This window comes from Bombina bombina, chromosome 10 (genome assembly GCF_027579735.1).
Source record: "Bombina bombina isolate aBomBom1 chromosome 10, aBomBom1.pri, whole genome shotgun sequence".
Lineage (NCBI taxonomy): Eukaryota > Metazoa > Chordata > Amphibia > Anura > Bombinatoridae > Bombina > Bombina bombina.
In genome coordinates, this window is record NC_069508.1 from 205376263 (window position 1) to 205395065 (window position 18803).

Genomic DNA, 18803 nt, shown 5'->3' on the forward strand with positions numbered 1-18803 from the left:
AAACAATCTTCCCAATCCAGTCAGGTCAGTAACTTTGTTTTCCCTTTTATTGATATGAAAAGAACGCTTTTATTTCCATCCTGTGTCGTGTTCTGCAATAAAAAACTGCTCTACAACCCTTGCAAACTGTTCCCGTAAGAATGTTGTAGAATGTGCCTGAATTACCAGTTTTAATGTGTGTGGCTAGTTATGCGCAAAATAAGCAGAAAAAATAAAAATAAATCCCATCCAACCCAACTGTAAAAAACACATAATCCTACACAATATCCCTTCCTTGCACAAACAAACTGACTCAAACATCAAGAGTGCCCATTGCCAACTGGTAGACTCCAGATTAGTGCTAGGCTATTTAATACTAAGCTCACCCCACCCTTAAACTTAACATGCCGGATGAGATCTTATTAAACCACGCAAACAGTAACAATTTCTTATTATCTTATGTTATTAAGTTGTTTAACCCACCCTTACCCCCTATTACTATTCCAATTGTATTAAAAAAAATGTTTTGAAACAAATCAATAAGATGTAACTTGAAGCCAATGTACAATTTTTGTTTTATCTTTCAACTTGTATTGCAATTTCTTGGTTTTCAATAAACCTTATGATTTTGAAAAAAATAAGGAATTGACAGATTTCTGGCAGACTTGAAAGAGAGGAGAACGACTGACTTTGTGCTGGTAATGTACTTATGTATAAAAAAACTATTTGTATCCCAGAGGCACACGATCAAAGATTTAAAGCTGATGTGCCCCAGAACTTCCAAGCTTTGTCATTCCCTGCAGTGAGGCATTGCAAACTACAAGTGTATACTGAGGAGCCAACTACACTAATTGCTTTTAATAATACTTTATACAGTGACTGGCTTTAGATCTTCATATTTTAAGTATGAAAACCTTCTTAACTCGTTATGCCAATCAAATAAAAATACTAATATGACCGTACTTTCATTACATTTGGCAACAATCAAAATGGTAAATTAACCATTTTGTGCCGGGGGGCAAGTGTTTAACATTGGAACGATGTAAACACTTGCTGAAAAACAAATCATGCGATAGTCAATGCGATCATGGGATTACAAGGCTGGGATCAGATCATTAGGGACTGTCTACGATGCTAGGCACGCCTCCCATTTCCTATTAAATAAAAGGAGGAGGGTGCAGGGCGTCATATAAGGTAGGATGTTCTATGCCACCCTAACAGTGTCTAGTGGTTAAACCTAATCTGAAGTCCACTCTATTTAAGTAAAAACTTTTATGTGCAGTTATTGTCTGATGTATGCATCCGTATGTAGTCTGATAACCAATTATTAGCTATAAAACAGAAGGGCGTCTCCTAGTGCAGCCAACTGTGGATTCTCCCCTCCCATAATTAAAGGGTAATAATACTCACGGAGTAGGGAGCACACAATGTACTTTAATAACTTACAGAGATCTCAGTGTCCCAGTGTCTACACGCTGTTTCCTCAGGCATATGGTGCCACTCAAATAGAGTCTTATTTAAAAGACTGTTCATTCAATCCTATACAAGTTCATCCTACCATATGACATCACCCTTAGCACAGCTTTATTTAACAACAGTTCTAATGAGCAAAAAACTAAACGATTATCTTATATATTTAAATCTCATAACAATGAGTAGGATTTACTAGTTCACTGTGTGGCCCTTGCCAGGTCCAGACTGGCCATAGGGCATAGAGGGCAAATGCACAGTGGGATGGGCTCTTATGTGAGTCTTGCTTCTATATACCACCCTCTCTTAATACGGGTAACAATAGGAAAAGCTGTTACAAACTGCCTATTTTGTAAAGCAGAAAGTACATTATCTGTCTGTCTGTTAAGCAGAGGTGCTGCAGGATGAGATATCTGGTGTATTATGGCTACCTAGCTGACAGAGGTCTAAATGATGTGGGGTGCTCCACCTTTAAATGCCGGGGCCTATTTTTGCTCCCAGTCCTGGCACTGATGCTAACAATACCATTTGGCTTCTTTATCACCATGGCAACATTATATACAATAATGCACTACTGGATGATAGCATTGGAGTGAACACATTTAGCACACCTTGTCTAGAACATAATAGGCAGAAAGTATTCACTGAATTCTCACGTGTCTGCATCCAGGTTGTAGTACAAAGCTAAGAGTGGCGCCAAGTAGTGGACTCCTAAGCTCCCTAACAGCTTAACCCTTCCCAAAAGGTAGCTAAAAAATAATATATAAACAGTAGTAAAGGAGCGCTAATCAGTTAACCCTTCCCAAAAGGTAGCTAAAAAATAATATATAAACAGTAGTAAAGGAGCACTAATCAAAGCTAAGGGATCCTGGAGGATAATAAAATAAAACCCTATTATAGATAAAATAAAATGTATTTAATAGTGTGACAATGATGATATATACAGCATAGACAGTTAATAGGGACGTCTCTCTGGAAAATAAAATCTAATATGATACTCAGAGTGACTTTTTAAATAAAATCGCATAAGAAATAGCAACAATAAAACAAACTGGAATAAAATAAAACCAATTGTGACCTTAAAATGTCTGTATAGACTCCTTCTGTATATTGAGGATATATATCCTATTGCAGCATAGTCACATTCATATGAGGTGTAACAATCACTGTGATAGCTATTGCTGGTTAGCACGGATCAAAGTTTTACCTTGTGAGCATCCAATATAAAGTGTTTCCACAAACAAATTTAAAAGACCAAACCTATTAAAATGGTACAATACCCATCAGATAAAATAACATTATTGTTAGGGGAGACAGTCTTCATATAAGACAAAGTGACATGTTTCACTACAGTCAGTTATAAATTCTGCTCCAAAAAAGACACAAATTAAATTGGAAATAAGATGTTTTGCAAAAATGTAACATTCCAACTATGCTTAGGCAGGAGGAATATGAGAGTAATGTGAGGTCTTCAAAAGGAACTAATTAAATATTAAATACCCGATATCCTATGTTTTGCAATGTATATTACTGGAAAGTATTTGAATGTTCATGGAACAGTGCATAAACCAGAAATGGCTGATTCTCAAGAGATACAGATGTGCAGCAGCCACTGAGGGTATGCATTGTCTGGTACCATATATATATATCCCACAAAGCACTTTCTGCTTTGTGGGATATATTCATATTCTTAAAAAATGCTCCCTAGCGTTTGTGGTTTCTGTTAGTGTGTGCCAAGCTCACCATTGGACTGTGTGTATGTGTGTGTGTGTGTGTATATATATATTTTTTTAATATTGTTTTCGTTTTATACCATAAATAAAATAATAACACAGTAATAAACTAACCGATACGTGCATAGTAATTAGCAACATCAACTAGGGTTCTGAGGAAGACAACAGCTGGAAAGCAGAGAGTAGTGACATTAATGTGAGGTCATAGCAGACTTGTTTTATAATTATCAGCTCTCATCTATATTTCAGAATGAATTACTGTTAGAAGAAATTCCATCTTGAATTAGAGTATTTGTATATATTAAGTCAGCAGGTCTTAACTCTGCAATGAGCCTCCCAAAGGTAGTAACTAGATTTCTTTGTTTTGTCCCAGTTTTACTTCTGAAAGATATGTTAGGACTTGTGTTTCTTACACTGTCATTGAAACTAGAATCATCTAAAAATCAAACTGCTTATAAATTCTAACCCAGATGTAGACGGCTTCTCAATGATCCAACTAGCAAGTCAAGTATATCAAGAGATGTATCAAACATAATATTTATATCATTAATGTAATTTACCTTATAAGGGTAAGAGAATTATACAAAACAAAGTTTAACTGTAATAACAACTCCTGCATTGTACTCATTTTACTATTAATTGTAATTAATATTGCTTTTTTATCAATTTTTTTCTAGGTCAGCCAAAAGAGCACTCATGGTTCTCATCCTCCAACTTTTGCTCCGGTTATTTCCAGCATACAAAATATAGAAAGCTCCTTGAAGTCATCTTCAGAGCCATCTCAAAGGAATTCTGGTAACAATATCATGCTGCCTTATCGGACACCTTATAAATTGCTGGTTAGCCGCATTGCTGTAGCACATAATGGTTTTACCAGTGTTTAACAGCATTCCAATCCATTAGGGGGTGGCTATACAAAACCACTATTGCACGTTTGCAGGTTTTTGTTTATCTTAGTTTCATAGATATTCGAATCCATTAAAGAGGTAAAAAAACACCTCTGTTCAAAATGGCAGATAGCTGCCTAAAGTGTTTTGAATGGAGTTTTTTTCATTTGAAGGAACAATTTTTTTCCAGAAAGGTAGCTGGTGCACTACAGTCTAAGCATGTTTTCTGCCCCTACCATTTGCTGTTCTAATCCACCCTTGGCCACTTACCTATTAGGGCTCTAGTTGTCCATACCCTCAGGAAGTTGTCTCACATATGACAAAGCAGGGGGTACAGTCAGTTGTAATGACTCATCCCTGCATATTTAATGGGAATATAAAATGGGAATTTCTTCCTAAGATATGGTGAGTCCACGAGTTCATCTAATTACTGTTGGGAATATCACTCCTGGCCAGCAGTTAAACTGTTTGGTGCATGGAGGAAGTAAAGTTTTGGTGTCTGAAGAAATATTGATTTATCGCTACAAGCAAGTTTTGGGGTATAGCCATATCCCACATTAGTCTTTGCAGTCGAGCAGTGGTGGCTTTAAAGCAGTTGGGAACTTGTAAAGTCTTACTTGCTGTGTTTTCCTAACAGTGGCTGCCCTACTATAGAAAGCCAGAGCTGGATACCCTGTTCTTTCTTTTCTTAAAGGTCTCTGTGATGAGCTGTGTCCTCTCATGCCTTGTGACTGTCTACAAGCCGGACAGCGGAGCAGGTGCCTTTTCTTCCCGGTGGGGAGATAAATGCACTGAGGAACTTTGAAGAGTAAGATCCTGCTGTTTTTGGTTTATGGCACATAGTTAACCCTGTTATAAGAGTTACATGGGACATGTTGCAGGCACGGTAATGCATGTGGGAGACGATCCTTTTCTCTCTTGGGAGTTATAAGGGTTAATGTATGGTATTTCAGCTAGCTGCAGATTCAGCAATGTTATACTAAGCAAGCTTTGTTCTGATTTCAGTCTAGTCTCACAACAGGTTATAGCTGTAAGCTCTGTATGTTGTGGAGACCCTAGCTAAATATCTGCTGTGGAGGACGTTTATTTTTAATGATAAACATGGAAGACATTTATCTTTATGATGGACTGTATTTGTGCATTCAATGTCTTATAGTAGAGATTGCTGTAACTGCTACAACTGGGACCATACCCTTAGGAAGATGATGTGTGCTATGTTTGTCCCCCATTACTATTAGTGTGGTGGGAAGGAACCTGGTATTTTCACTTAAATTGTTAGAAGATTATTTGCAGCGCGTGCTTGGATTGTGGCCTACTTCCTCATTGGCGGGTCACGTGACTCGGTTTTCCGTTCTTGTTTTTAGACTTTCTTAGCGGAGTGGCTTGTTTTTCTTCTTAAATGGAAAGAGTCCACAGCTGCATTCATTACTTCTGGAAAATAAGAACCTGGCCACCAGGAGGAGGCAAAGACAACCCAGCCAAAAGCTTAAATACTCCTCCCACTCCCCTCATCCCCCAGTCATTCTTTGCCTTTCGTCCCAGAAGGATGGCAGAGAAGTGTCAGAATTTTTAATATTTGTTTTTGTCTCTTATGGAGGGTAGTACTCTTCGGCATGGGACAGGAGTTTTAAGTAGTCCTGTCAGTCTCTCATTGAGAGCTTGGATGATGCAGGGAGTTTCTTTCTGCAAAACCATCCCAACTCATATTAACAGCTCCTCAAGCAATCGGCGTTGTCAAACTTTGCTTCGCTTCCTGCTTTCTTCTCTCAAGTCCATGGCGAAGGCGATGCTACTATCCGTCACACTTGAAGGGCCGTGTTCCTGTTCCACGGCGTAGATTCCGGTAAGATCGTTTAATTTTACTTTATTCGCAATGTATTGTAATGTGAATGTTCCCCAGTGTTCCCCATGTTCCTTGTGGGTCTAACTATACATAAGGGTCTCAGTGAGTCTCTTTTAGTATCTTGGAATCGAGGGTTAATATCTCCTAAGGGGGGTTATTGAACAGGTGGGGTTTTATAATCATGTTTGTTATGAGATTCAACCTGCTTATGTGCAATGTTTGCTGGGCTCGTGGTTGGAACATTGAGGCCTTTGGAACTGACGCAGCCTTTTGGTTGGACGCACTTGTTTGGACTGTATGGTTCACCTTGTGTTCAGGCGTGGCTACGTTCCGTTGTTCCATTTCCACATTCCTGACCGCGTGGTGAAGGAAATGTTCTAGTCCGCAGTTATGGAGGATTCTGATGCTGAGACTGTGTTAATTTCAGATTCAGTTACAGAGGATTCTGATAGTGAGACTATTTATATTTCAGATTCTGTGTCCGGTGATGAATCTGGAGTAGCCTCATTGACGCCTGTCAACCAGTTTTGTTCCGTATGCCATTTCAGAGCGCCTGGTTCCTCGGGCTTGGGGAATCAAGGGACAGCTGAGCCATCCGCCTCTGGGGGTCCTGTCCTCCGAGAGGCAAGTTCCCTACCAAATCATACTTCTGCACATGCGGGTAACCCAGTTTATGGTTCCTCCATGCGGGGTGGCGTGTTTCCCCCGGAGGATGCAGCACGTTTTCGCTTCCACATAATGTTGGCGATTGTTCGTCTGCAGAGTCCAGACGTTTCTTTGAGAATGTGCTTGTGCCCTATTGTCCTGGGCCTTCCACCTTGGGGAGGGCCTCTACAGTTCCCCACGGGAGTATCTGTCCCTGAGTGTTGTGCCTTCCGTTACAGGATTGTGCGCCTTTCGTGTGTTGCTCAGACATGTTTTTCAGTTATTGAATGACCCTATCGTTACCAGGGAATTTCAGTCTGATAATTCGAATGGTGCACCTCATTAGACATGTGGGGATGAAGTCATTTGTTGAGATCTTTCCCAGTTTTGTGAGATAGGGCTCCGTTTGGCTGGTCCTGCAGATAGGCCTGTGTCTCTTGGGCGTTAACCTCTGGGTTGCCTTAAATTTTATTTATATCCGATGGGATGTCTTTTATTTCTTTTTGTTTCCTTCGGGAACCTTCTGGGGTTGATACTCTTTATTACTTCTTCGGAAGTTGTTGGACATGTTAGTCCTTTGTTAAAAATGTCTTTTTTCTGTTTTTTCCCCTACGATGGAGAATTTACGCAGCTTGCTGGTTGGGACCCTAGCTGCAGGCTGGTCCTGTCGGGTTCGTTCGGTTTTGTGGCTGTTCAGACACGTGGCGCTGTTATGCTAGGATGATTAGGCAGAAGCGCCGAGTGTAAAGTTATCATTGTTTTTCATGTTCAACTAAGCATTCGAGAGGACCTGTGGGTCTGTGAGGTGGGAAGGATTGTTCCAGTCCTTATAGCCTTCAGTCATAGATGACCGAGCAGGGGAGTTCTTCCACTGCGTCACTCTATCTGACATCTGATTTCATCAGAACTTAGAGTTTCCTCCCACATGAGGTGGAGGGTGGGAGGGCTTAACGTCCCTTAACGCTATTGAGTGGTTTGGCCTTCATTTTTAGGTCTCTGGATGTGTCCTTTTGGGCTTGATCCAACAGCTTATACAGCATGGCTGTCTAGCATGCGGAAGGTTGCAGTTTGAAACCTGTTGCAGCTCTTGACACCTTGCAGGTGTACGTGTAGCTGTTTCTAGTATATCTAGTTGCAGCTTTTAATCTTGACTGAGTTATAAGAGGCCTTTGGGTCTTCTTCCATTGCCTCTGGGTAAGTGGATCTCCTTTTAGGGATCTGTGCTTCCGGGTAATGGTTGTTCCCTGCGGGGACTTTTGTTTAGCTCTGGGTTTTCCAGAGCTGGGTAAGTTTAGTGCCTTTCCTTCTTTGTGTCCTCTGCTTGTGCGGAGGTGTTAGGGAGACTAGTCCTGCTAGTATGATTTTTTTGGACCTCAAGGTATCCCTTGGTTGTCCTGAGGCTCTGAGAAGTATCTCCATATGGCTTCTAGCCTTGCTTCTTGGAGCGTTGGACTTTAGCTAGGGGTGGTTCCTCCTTTTGGTCTGAACTTTCGAGTTCTTCTAGCTATCCGGATTCTCTGAATAGGCATCCATACCCTTGTGTCTGGCTTTTTGGCCAGTTGGGGTGTTTAGTTCTAGGGTAAGATTTGCCTGAACTATTAGGTGCACGGACCATTTTTTTCTCCCTGCGACTTCCGGTTGCCGATGCTCTGCTCTTTTTACTGACCCAGTCTTAGGTGGTTTTGGAAGCTGGATCTCAGGGCTGGTCGGGGTGTTACCATCTGTAACGTTATATTTAAAGAGACAGCACATGTGGTTTTTATACCTCAGTGTTTCTGAGGTAGAAGGTTAATTTCTCCAACATAGGTGTGTCCGGTCCACGGCGTCATCCTTACTTATGGGATATTCTCTTCCCCAACAGGAAATGGCAAAGAGCCCAGCAAAGCTGGTCACATGATCCCTCCTAGGCTCCGCCTACCCCAGTCATTCTCTTTGCCGTTGTACAGGCAACATCTCCACGGAGATGGCTTAGAGTTTTTTAGTGTTTAACTGTAGTTTTTATTATTCAATCAAGAGTTTATTTTAAAATAGTGCTGGTATGTACTATTTACTCAGAAACAGAAAAGAGATGAAGATTTCTGTTTGTATGAGGAAAATGATTTTAGCAACCGTTACTAAAATCCATGGCTGTTCCACACAGGACTGTTGAGAGGAATTAACTTCAGTTGGGGGAACAGTGAGCAGTCTCTTGCTGCTTGAGGTATGACACATTCTAACAAGACGATGTAATGCTGGAAGCTGTCATTTTCCCTATGGGATCCGGTAAGCCATGTTTATTAAGATTGTAAATAAGGGCTTCACAAGGGCTTATTAAGACTGTAGACTTTTTCTGGGCTAAATCGATTCATTATTAACACATATTTAGCCTTGAGGAATCATTTAATCTGGGTATTTTGATAAGATTATATCGGCAGGCACTTTTTTAGACACCTTTCTCTTTAGGGGCTTTCCCAAATCATAGGCAGAGCCTCATTTTCGCGCCGGTGTTGCGCACTTGTTTTTGAGAGGCATGACATGCAGTCGCATGTGTGAGGAGCTCTGATACATAGAAAAGACTTTCTGAAGGCGTCATTTGGTATCGTATTCCCCTTTGGGCTTGGTTGGGTCTCAGCAAAGCAGACACCAGGGACTGTAAAGGGGTTAAAGTTATTTTAAGGGTTAAAGCTTCCAAATTTGGTGTGCAATACTTTTAAGGCTTTAAGACACTGTGGTGAAATTTTGGTGAATTTTGAACAATTCCTTCATATTTTTTCGCAATTGCAGTAATAAAGTGTGTTCAGTTTAAAATTTAAAGTGACAGTAACGGTTTTATTTTAAAACGTTTTTTGTACTTTGTTATCAAGTTTATGCCTGTTTAACATGTCTGAACTACCAGATAGACTGTGTTCTGAATGTGGGGAAGCCAGAGTTCCTTCTCATTTAAATAAATGTGATTTATGTGACAATGACAATGATGCCCAAGATGATTCCTCAAGTGAGGGGAGTAAGCATGGTACTGCATCATTCCCTCCTTCGTCTACACGAGTCTTGCCCACTCAGGAGGCCCCTAGTACATCTAGCGCGCCAATACTCCTTACTATGCAACAATTAACGGCTGTAATGGATAATTCTGTCAAAAACATTTTAGCCAAAATGCACACTTATCAGCGTAAGCGCGACTGCTCTGTTTTAGATACTGAAGAGCATGACGACGCTGATAATAATGGTTCTGAAGGGCCCCTAAACCAGTCTGATGGGGCCAGGGAGGTTTTGTCTGAGGGAGAAATTACTGATTCAGGGAACATTTCTCAACAAGCTGAACCTGATGTGATTACGTTTAAATTTAAGTTGGAACATCTCCGCATTCTGCTTAAGGAGGTATTATCCACTCTGGATGATTGTGACAAGTTGGTCATCCCAGAGAAACTATGTAAAATGGACAAGTTCCTAGAGGTCCCGGGGCTCCCAGAAGCTTTTCCTATACCCAAGCGGGTGGCGGACATTGTAAATAAAGAATGGGAAAGGCCCGGTATTCCTTTCGTCCCTCCCCCCATATTTAAAAAATTGTTTCCTATGGTCGACCCCAGAAAGGACTTATGGCAGACAGTCCCCAAGGTCGAGGGAGCGGTTTCCACTTTAAACAAACGCACCACTATACCCATAGAAGATAGTTGTGCTTTCAAAGATCCTATGGATAAAAAATTAGAAGGTTTACTTAAAAAGATGTTTGTTCAGCAGGGTTACCTTCTACAACCAATTTCATGCATTGTCCCTGTCGCTACAGCCGCGTGTTTCTGGTTCGATGAGCTGGTAAAGGCGGTCGATAGTGATTCTCCTCCTTATGAGGAGATTATGGACAGAATCAATGCTCTCAAATTGGCTAATTCTTTCACCCTAGACGCCACTTTGCAATTGGCTAGGTTAGCGGCTAAGAATTCTGGGTTTGCTATTGTGGCGCGCAGAGCGCTTTGGTTGAAATCTTGGTCAGCTGATGCGTCTTCCAAGAACAAGCTACTTAACATTCCTTTCAAGGGGAAAACGCTGTTTGGCCCTGACTTGAAAGAGATTATCTCTGATATCACTGGGGGTAAGGGCCATGCCCTTCCTCAGGATCGGCCTTTCAAGGCCAAAAATAAACCTAATTTTCGTCCCTTTCGTAGAAAAGGACCAGCCCAAAGTGCTACGTCCTCTAAGCAAGAGGGTAATACTTCTCAAGCCAAGCCAGCTTGGAGACCAATGCAAGGCTGGAACAAGGGAAAGCAGGCCAAGAAACCTGCCACTGCTACCAAGACAGCATGAAATGTTGGCCCCCGATCCGGGACCGGATCTGGTGGGGGGCAGACTCTCTCTCTTCGCTCGGGCTTGGGCAAGAGATGTTCTGGATCCTTGGGCGCTAGAAATAGTCTCCCAAGGTTATCTTCTGGAATTCAAGGGGCTTCCCCCAAGGGGGAGGTTCCACAGGTCTCAGTTGTCTTCAGACCACATAAAAAGACAGGCATTCTTACGTTGTGTAGAAGACCTGTTAAAAATGGGAGTGATTCATCCTGTTCCATTAGGAGAACAAGGGATGGGGTTCTACTCCAATCTGTTCATAGTTCCCAAAAAAGAGGGAACGTTCAGACCAATCTTAGATCTCAAGATCTTAAACAAGTTTCTCAAGGTTCCATCGTTCAAAATGGAAACCATTCGAACAATTCTTCCTTCCATCCAGGAAGGTCAATTCATGACCACGGTGGATTTAAAGGATGCGTATCTACATATTCCTATCCACAAGGAACATCATCGGTTCCTAAGGTTCGCATTCCTGGACAAGCATTACCAGTTCGTGGCGCTTCCTTTCGGATTAGCCACTGCTCCAAGGATTTTCACAAAGGTACTAGGGTCCCTTCTAGCTGTGCTAAGACCAAGGGGCATTGCTGTAGTACCTTACTTGGACGACATTCTGATTCAAGCGTCGTCCCTTCCTCAAGCAAAGGCTCACACGGACATTGTCCTGGCCTTTCTCAGATCTCACGGATGGAAAGTGAACATGGAAAAGAGTTCTCTATCTCCGTCAACAAGGGTTCCCTTCTTGGGGACAATAATAGACTCCTTAGAAATGAGGTTTTTTCTGACAGAGGCCAGAAAAACAAAACTTCTAGACTCTTGTCGGATACTTCATTCCGTTCCTCTTCCTTCCATAGCGCAGTGCATGGAAGTGATAGGTTTGATGGTAGCGGCAATGGACATAGTTCCTTTTGCGCGCATTCATCTAAGACCATTACAACTGTGCATGCTCAGTCAGTGGAATGGGGACTATACAAACTTGTCTCCGAGGATACAAGTAAATCAGAGGACCAGAGACTCACTCCGTTGGTGGCTGTCCCTGGACAACTGTCACAAGGGATGACCTTCCGCAGACCAGAGTGGGTCATTGTCACGACCGACGCCAGTCTGATGGGCTGGGGCGCGGTCTGGGGATCCCTGAAAGCTCAGGGTCTTTGGTCTCGGGAAGAATCTCTTCTACCGATAAATATTCTGGAACTGAGAGCGATATTCAATGCTCTCAAGGCTTGGCCTCAGCTAGCGAGGGCCAAGTTCATACGGTTTCAATCAGACAACATGACAACTGTTGCGTACATCAACCATCAGGGGGGAACAAGGAGTTCCCTGGCGATGGAAGAAGTGACCAAAATCATTCTATGGGCGGAGTCTCACTCCTGCCACCTGTCTGCTATCCACATCCCAGGAGTGGAAAATTGGGAAGCGGATTTTCTGAGTCGTCAGACATTGCATCCGGGGGAGTGGGAACTCCATCCGGAAATCTTTGCCCAAGTCACTCAACTGTGGGGCATTCCAGACATGGATCTGATGGCCTCTCGTCAGAACTTCAAAGTTCCTTGCTACGGGTCCAGATCCAGGGATCCCAAGGCGGCTCTAGTGGATGCACTAGTAGCACCTTGGACCTTCAACCTAGCTTATGTATTCCCGCCGTTTCCTCTCATCCCCAGGCTGGTAGCCAGGATCAATCAGGAAAGGGCGTCTGTGATCTTGATAGCTCCTGCGTGGCCACGCAGGACTTGGTATGCAGATCTGGTGAATATGTCATCGGCTCCACCATGGAAGCTACCTTTGAGACGAGACCTTCTTGTTCAAGGTCCGTTCGAACATCCGAATCTGGTCTCACTCCAGCTGACTGCTTGGAGATTGAACGCTTGATCTTATCGAAGCGAGGGTTCTCAGATTCTGTTATCGATACTCTTGTTCAGGCCAGAAAGCCTGTAACTAGAAAGATTTACCACAAAATTTGGAAAAAATATATCTGTTGGTGTGAATCTAAAGGATTCCCTTGGGACAAGGTTAAGATTCCTAAGATTCTATCCTTCCTTCAAGAAGGATTGGAAAAAGGATTATCTGCAAGTTCCCTGAAGGGACAGATTTCTGCCTTGTCTGTGTTACTTCACAAAAAGCTGGCAGCTGTGCCAGATGTTCAAGCCTTTGTTCAGGCTCTGGTTAGAATCAAGCCTGTTTACAAACCTTTGACTCCTCCTTGGAGTCTCAACTTAGTTCTTTCAGTTCTTCAGGGGGTTCCGTTTGAACCCTTACATTCCGTTGATATTAAGTTATTATCTTGGAAAGTTTTGTTTTTGGTTGCAATTTCTTCTGCTAGAAGAGTTTCAGAATTATCTGCTCTGCAGTGTTCTCCTCCTTATCTGGTGTTCCATGCAGATAAGGTGGTTTTACGTACTAAACCTGGTTTTCTTCCAAAAGTTGTTTCTAACAAAAACATTAACCAGGAGATTATCGTACCTTCTCTGTGTCCGAAACCAGTTTCGAAGAAGGAACGTTTGTTGCACAATTTGGATGTTGTTCGCGCTCTAAAATTCTATTTAGATGCTACAAAGGATTTTAGACAAACATGTTCCTTGTTTGTTGTTTATTCCGGTAAAAGGAGAGGTCAAAAAGCAACTTCTACCTCTCTCTCTTTTTGGATTAAAATCATCATCAGATTGGCTTACGAGACTGCCGGACGGCAGCCTCCCGAAAGAATCACAGCTCATTCCACTAGGGCTGTGGCTTCCACATGGGCCTTCAAGAACGAGGCTTCTGTTGATCAGATATGTAGGGCAGCGACTTGGTCTTCACTGCACACTTTTACCAAATTTTACAAGTTTGATACTTTTGCTTCTTCTGAGGCTATTTTTGGGAGAAAGGTTTTGCAAGCCGTGGTGCCTTCCATCTAGGTGACCTGATTTGCTCCCTCCCATCATCCGTGTCCTAAAGCTTTGGTATTGGTTCCCATAAGTAAGGATGACGCCGTGGACCGGACACACCTATGTTGGAGAAAACAGAATTTATGTTTACCTGATAAATTACTTTCTCCAACGGTGTGTCCGGTCCACGGCCCGCCCTGGTTTTTTAATCAGGTCTGATAATTTATTTTCTTTAACTACAGTCACCACGGTATCATATGGTTTCTCCTATGCAAATATTCCTCCTTAACGTCGGTCGAATGACTGGGGTAGGCGGAGCCTAGGAGGGATCATGTGACCAGCTTTGCTGGGCTCTTTGCCATTTCCTGTTGGGGAAGAGAATATCCCATAAGTAAGGATGACGCCGTGGACCGGACACACCGTTGGAGAAAGTAATTTATCAGGTAAACATAAATTCTGTTTTTTGTCTTCTCCTCTAGTTTAGTACTAGACTTGATAAGAAAAGGCCTTCAGTGCCTTGTTTAAAGCTACAGTACACAGCATATTTACATATATCATATTAAAATATGTTCTTTTAATGCATGGAAGATTCTTTTGTTTTTCATGTTATGTATTGAAACTCAAATTGTTCACTTTTGCAATTTTGTGCTGTTTGCTTAGTTTGAACTTTCTCAGGTTGAGATTGTTTATTTCTGCCCTAGGATGATGCTTTTCAAGCTATGCCACAGCCTTCTCCCTATGCATCCCAAGCCACAATGGCGTCACATGCGGTACCCTGCAGTTCCTCGTAATCTCCTGGAGGAGTTATTTGCCTGCAGAACTTTTTGCACAGGTACCTTCAGCGGTATCTGCGACATTACCTGCCTTTCCTGTGCCCAAAGGGAAAACGCAAGAAGAAAATTTGAGATTCCGATAATAAGGTTTCTGCTCCACCACCTGCTACTCAGGTTGTGTTTCATCATTCGTCTGTTGTGGTGGTTACTTCGGTAATCTCTGAGGGTGAAATCTTAGATTTGGACAATATAATTCCTTCATCTGATACTGAAGTAGTAACCTTCAGATTTAAGCCTGAACACCTTTGTGTATTGTTAAAGGAGGTTTTGGCTAGTTTGAACGACCTTGATACGTCTGTCGTTGTCAATCCTTTAGAATCTAGTAAACATTTTAAATACTAGGATTCCCTGTGGAAGTTTTTCCTGTTCCAGACCGTGCTCAGGGATTTTCCCGAAAGTGGGAGTAGTCAGGGATTCCTTTTTTGCCTCTCTACTGTTTTATTAGATGTTTCCTGTCGTGGTCTCCGTAAAAATATCTTGATGCACGGTGCCTAAGTAGTAGGGACTTTGTCTGCTCTGGCTATAAAGATCTTCGATCCGTATGGAGAATAGCTTCTCTGTTAAGGAGACGTGTGCTTCTAATCTCAGCTAGCCTTCTAAAGCAGAAGTTTTAAATATGTGGCATAGTGGATAGTTCCACCGCTCCAGAAGCAGTAGGTTGTGGGTTTGAACCAGGCAAAGCTTCCGCTTTCGCATCACTAAGCTGGAGGCTTATATGGAAGTTGTATGGCCACTGTTTTAAGTGTGAAGCCTTATTGGTTCCTTGCCTTGTCTGTTTAATTTTTGGTAGGGTTTCCTTTGCAGGAGATCCAAATCAGATTAAGGCTCTTACACTAGCCAATTCTTTATTTCTGTTGCTACCATGTAAGCCTTTAAGCCAGGAGCCATGGTTTCACGGTGCTAGCCCCCAGGGCGTTGGGGCTTTTGGTTTGGTTGGTGGTTTTTCCTCTGAGTCAAAGTTTTCTGATGCTTTCTTACAAGGGTAAGACCTTGTCTGGTCCTTATCTGACAGAAATATTTTTGATATTTCAGGTTGAAAATGGTCTTTTCTAACACAAGACAGATGATTTGTCCAATCCGGGATCGGACCAAGTGGGGGGTTATATCCCTCTGTTTGTCTGGGACCACTGTTAATTAAATAAGTGATACATGCATTTTATAGGGCAATAGTTAATAAAGTGATGCAAGCATTTAATAAGGCAATAATTAAAAACAACAATGCATATGTAAATAAAAATATGATCAGTAAAATCTACATGGATCCATGGGAATACAAAAATTACTAAGTCTAAAAACCGTATCAAGTTTAAAAACAATGATGACGTATGAATATTAATAACGATAATCTTAGGGTATTAAAATCAATAACGATATGGTAACATATATAAAGTACAATCATAAACTTGGATATGAATGGAAACAACACACGCTAGTGTGTAAATATAGTGTATGGTAACCAATGTGTCCAAATAATGTCCAGTTAAGGGGAATACAAAGTTAAAAAAAAACAAAGTGTCCAAATAAATATATCAACGTGTCTTCGGTGCGGCAAATAGATGAATCACCGTTCAAACAGATGAACAACAAAAAAATACAAAAATCCAAATGATATACTCCTATCTTCACACTCCAAAATGTGCTAATCCGTGAAACAATGTTTAAAGTGACTAATTGGTGAAGTCTTTTAAAAATAGTAGATGTGATGTCCCAAAGTTATGCAAAAAATAATAATAGAATGTAAAAAATAGAACCTGTAAATAAACAAAATAACAGTAATATAATAACAATCAAAATAACATTTGAGTGAATGAAAATAAGCTCACCAGTATGTCGACGCGTTTCGGTCCTTAACAGCCCTTTTTCAAGACTAGTCTTGCAATTTGGTGCTGTCATTGCTCGTATTAAATAGGAGTGAGCATCGTTTTTTTTGGGGGTTTTTTTTTTACTAGTTCCTGCATGGTGTCTCAGGATCTGGTAGACAAACCTAACAGGGGATGTATCGCTTCCACCTTGGTGGTTGTTTCTGAGGAAGGACCTTCTAATTCGGGGTCCATTCTTTCCTCCAGCTTTCATTTCTCGGAAGCTGTCCGCTTGAAGATTGAACGTCTAGTTCTGTCTTACAGTGGTTTTTCTGAGTCAGTCATTTAGACCATGATACAGGCTTGCAAGCCTGTTACTATAAATATTTACCATAAGATATGGCAGAGGCTACTCTTTGAGTAGGTTCAGGATTCCTAGGATTGTCCTTTCTCCAAGAAGGTTTGGAGAAGGGTTTGTCAGTCAGTACTCTGAAGGGTCAGATTTCTGCATTATCTTTTTTGCTACTTAAGTGTCTGGCGAAAGTGTCAGATGTGCAATCTTTTTGGTCAGAATCAGGCCTTTTTTAAGTCTCCTCCTTGGAGCCTTAAAGTGAATGTAAAGTCTGCTTCCTGTCTAAAGTCCGGCGTAACATTGGGTGTTAAAAAACATGAGTTTCATTCATCAAATTTTTTATATGTCAGTAAATACCTTGTTTTTTTATTTTTTTTGTCTGTAGCCGTCATTGTAATCCTCCACCTGTCATTTGCGCTCACTCGTTCTAATTAAAATTCACGATCGTGCGATCCAATAACGGCTCTAACCACAGGGGGACCCAACCCCTTTGGATGTCGTCACTAGTACTTCTTGCGCTTGCGTTAGACCCCTCTTCTCATACTATTCGTAAAAGCGCGTTCACATTTCGCGCATGCGCAATCGATCACTTTATGGACTCCGTTCATTGCTGAAGTAATATTACGCTCGGTAAGTTCAGTTGTCAAAGGGCTCTGAGTAGTAAAATACAATTGGCTTACTTTATAAAAAAACGAATGTTCATATTTATATTTCATCAAATGAATTTTATGATTGGCACAACAAGTTAATCTCTATATATATAACAAAAATACACTTTATTTCATTCCATTATTATTTCATTATTTCCCAGTATTACGGGCTTGGGTAGGAGATCCTTTGATTTGCTCGATTCACAACGATAGTATTCATCGAATGTAAAGATTCAATGAATACTACGTTGATTGACAGCGGAAACGGTGTTTAACGCATGCGCAGTTATTAACTGAGACAGGAGCGTGCATTGCTGATACGTAAACAGCGGGTGGGACCACTGAATACGTAATATTGAGGATAATAAGGAAGTTGAGAGTGGGAGGAGCAGGTACAGTCAATCGACGATATTTTGATTTGTAAATTAAAAATATATTTCCAATTTTTTTAACAAATGAAAGAGGTGGTTTGGTTATTATAATGATTATCTATATAAATATAGTGTCCAAACAGTTAGAATTTACATTCACTTTAACCTTGCTCTTAAAGTTTTGCAGTAGGCTCCGTTTGAGCCATTGCATTCCATAGATATTAAATTGATATCTTGGATGTTTTTGTTTCTTATTGCTATTTCTTCTGCTCGAGAGTCTCAGAACTCTCAGCTTTGCAGTATGATTCGCCTTATTTTGTTGTTTATGCTGATAAGGCGGTTCTTCGTACTAAGTTAGGTTGCCTTCCTACAGTTGTTTAGGATAGGAATTTTACTCAGGAATTAGTTGATCCTTCACTTATCCTAATCCTTCTTCTCATGAGGATTGTTTGTTGCATGACTTAAATGTTGTTGCTCTTGATTTTCTTTTTTCAGGCGACTAAGGATTTTCACCAGTCTTCTGCCCTGTTTGTCTGTTTCTCTGGTAAACGTAAGGGTCAGAAAGCTACTTCTACTTCTCTCTCTCTCTCTGGTGGATAAGTATTTTCCGTTTGACTTACAAGACTGCTGGTCTGCAGCTTCCTGAGAGAATTACGGCTCATTCCACAAGAGCTGTTTCCTCTTCTTGGGCTTTCTAAAATGAAGCTTCTGTGGAACAGATTTGCAAGGCTGCAACTTAATCATCTCTGCATACTTTTTCCAAAATTTTCAAATTGGATCCTTTTGCCTTGGCTGAAGCTTCTTTTGGGAAAAAGGTTCTTCAAGTGGTGGTGCCTTCTTTTTATGTCTACCTGTCTTGTCCCTCCCTTGTCATCTGTGTCCTCTAGCTTGGGTATTGGTTCCCAACAGTAATGAGATGAACCCCTGGACTCACCATATCTTAGGAAGAAAACAAAATTTATGCTTACTTGATAAATTTATTTCTTCCAGATATGGTGAGTCCACGGCCCCGCCCTTTATTTCAAGACCATTAGTTTTGATTAAAATTTCAGGCATCTCCGCACCTTGT

General features: G+C 41.3%; 1 protein-coding gene across 1 annotated transcript in view; it reads left to right on the plus strand.

Annotated features, from left to right (window-relative positions):
- Positions 1–18803, plus strand: part of PATJ (PATJ crumbs cell polarity complex component) — a gene marked incomplete in the record, with an annotated part of 974742 nt that overhangs the window by 924987 nt on the left and 30952 nt on the right. The window contains 2 exon segments of the mRNA XM_053693647.1: positions 1–24; positions 3860–3977. The exon segment at positions 1–24 is cut by the window's left edge and continues 63 nt beyond it. Of these exon segments, the coding sequence (XP_053549622.1) occupies positions 1–24; positions 3860–3977 (142 nt within the window).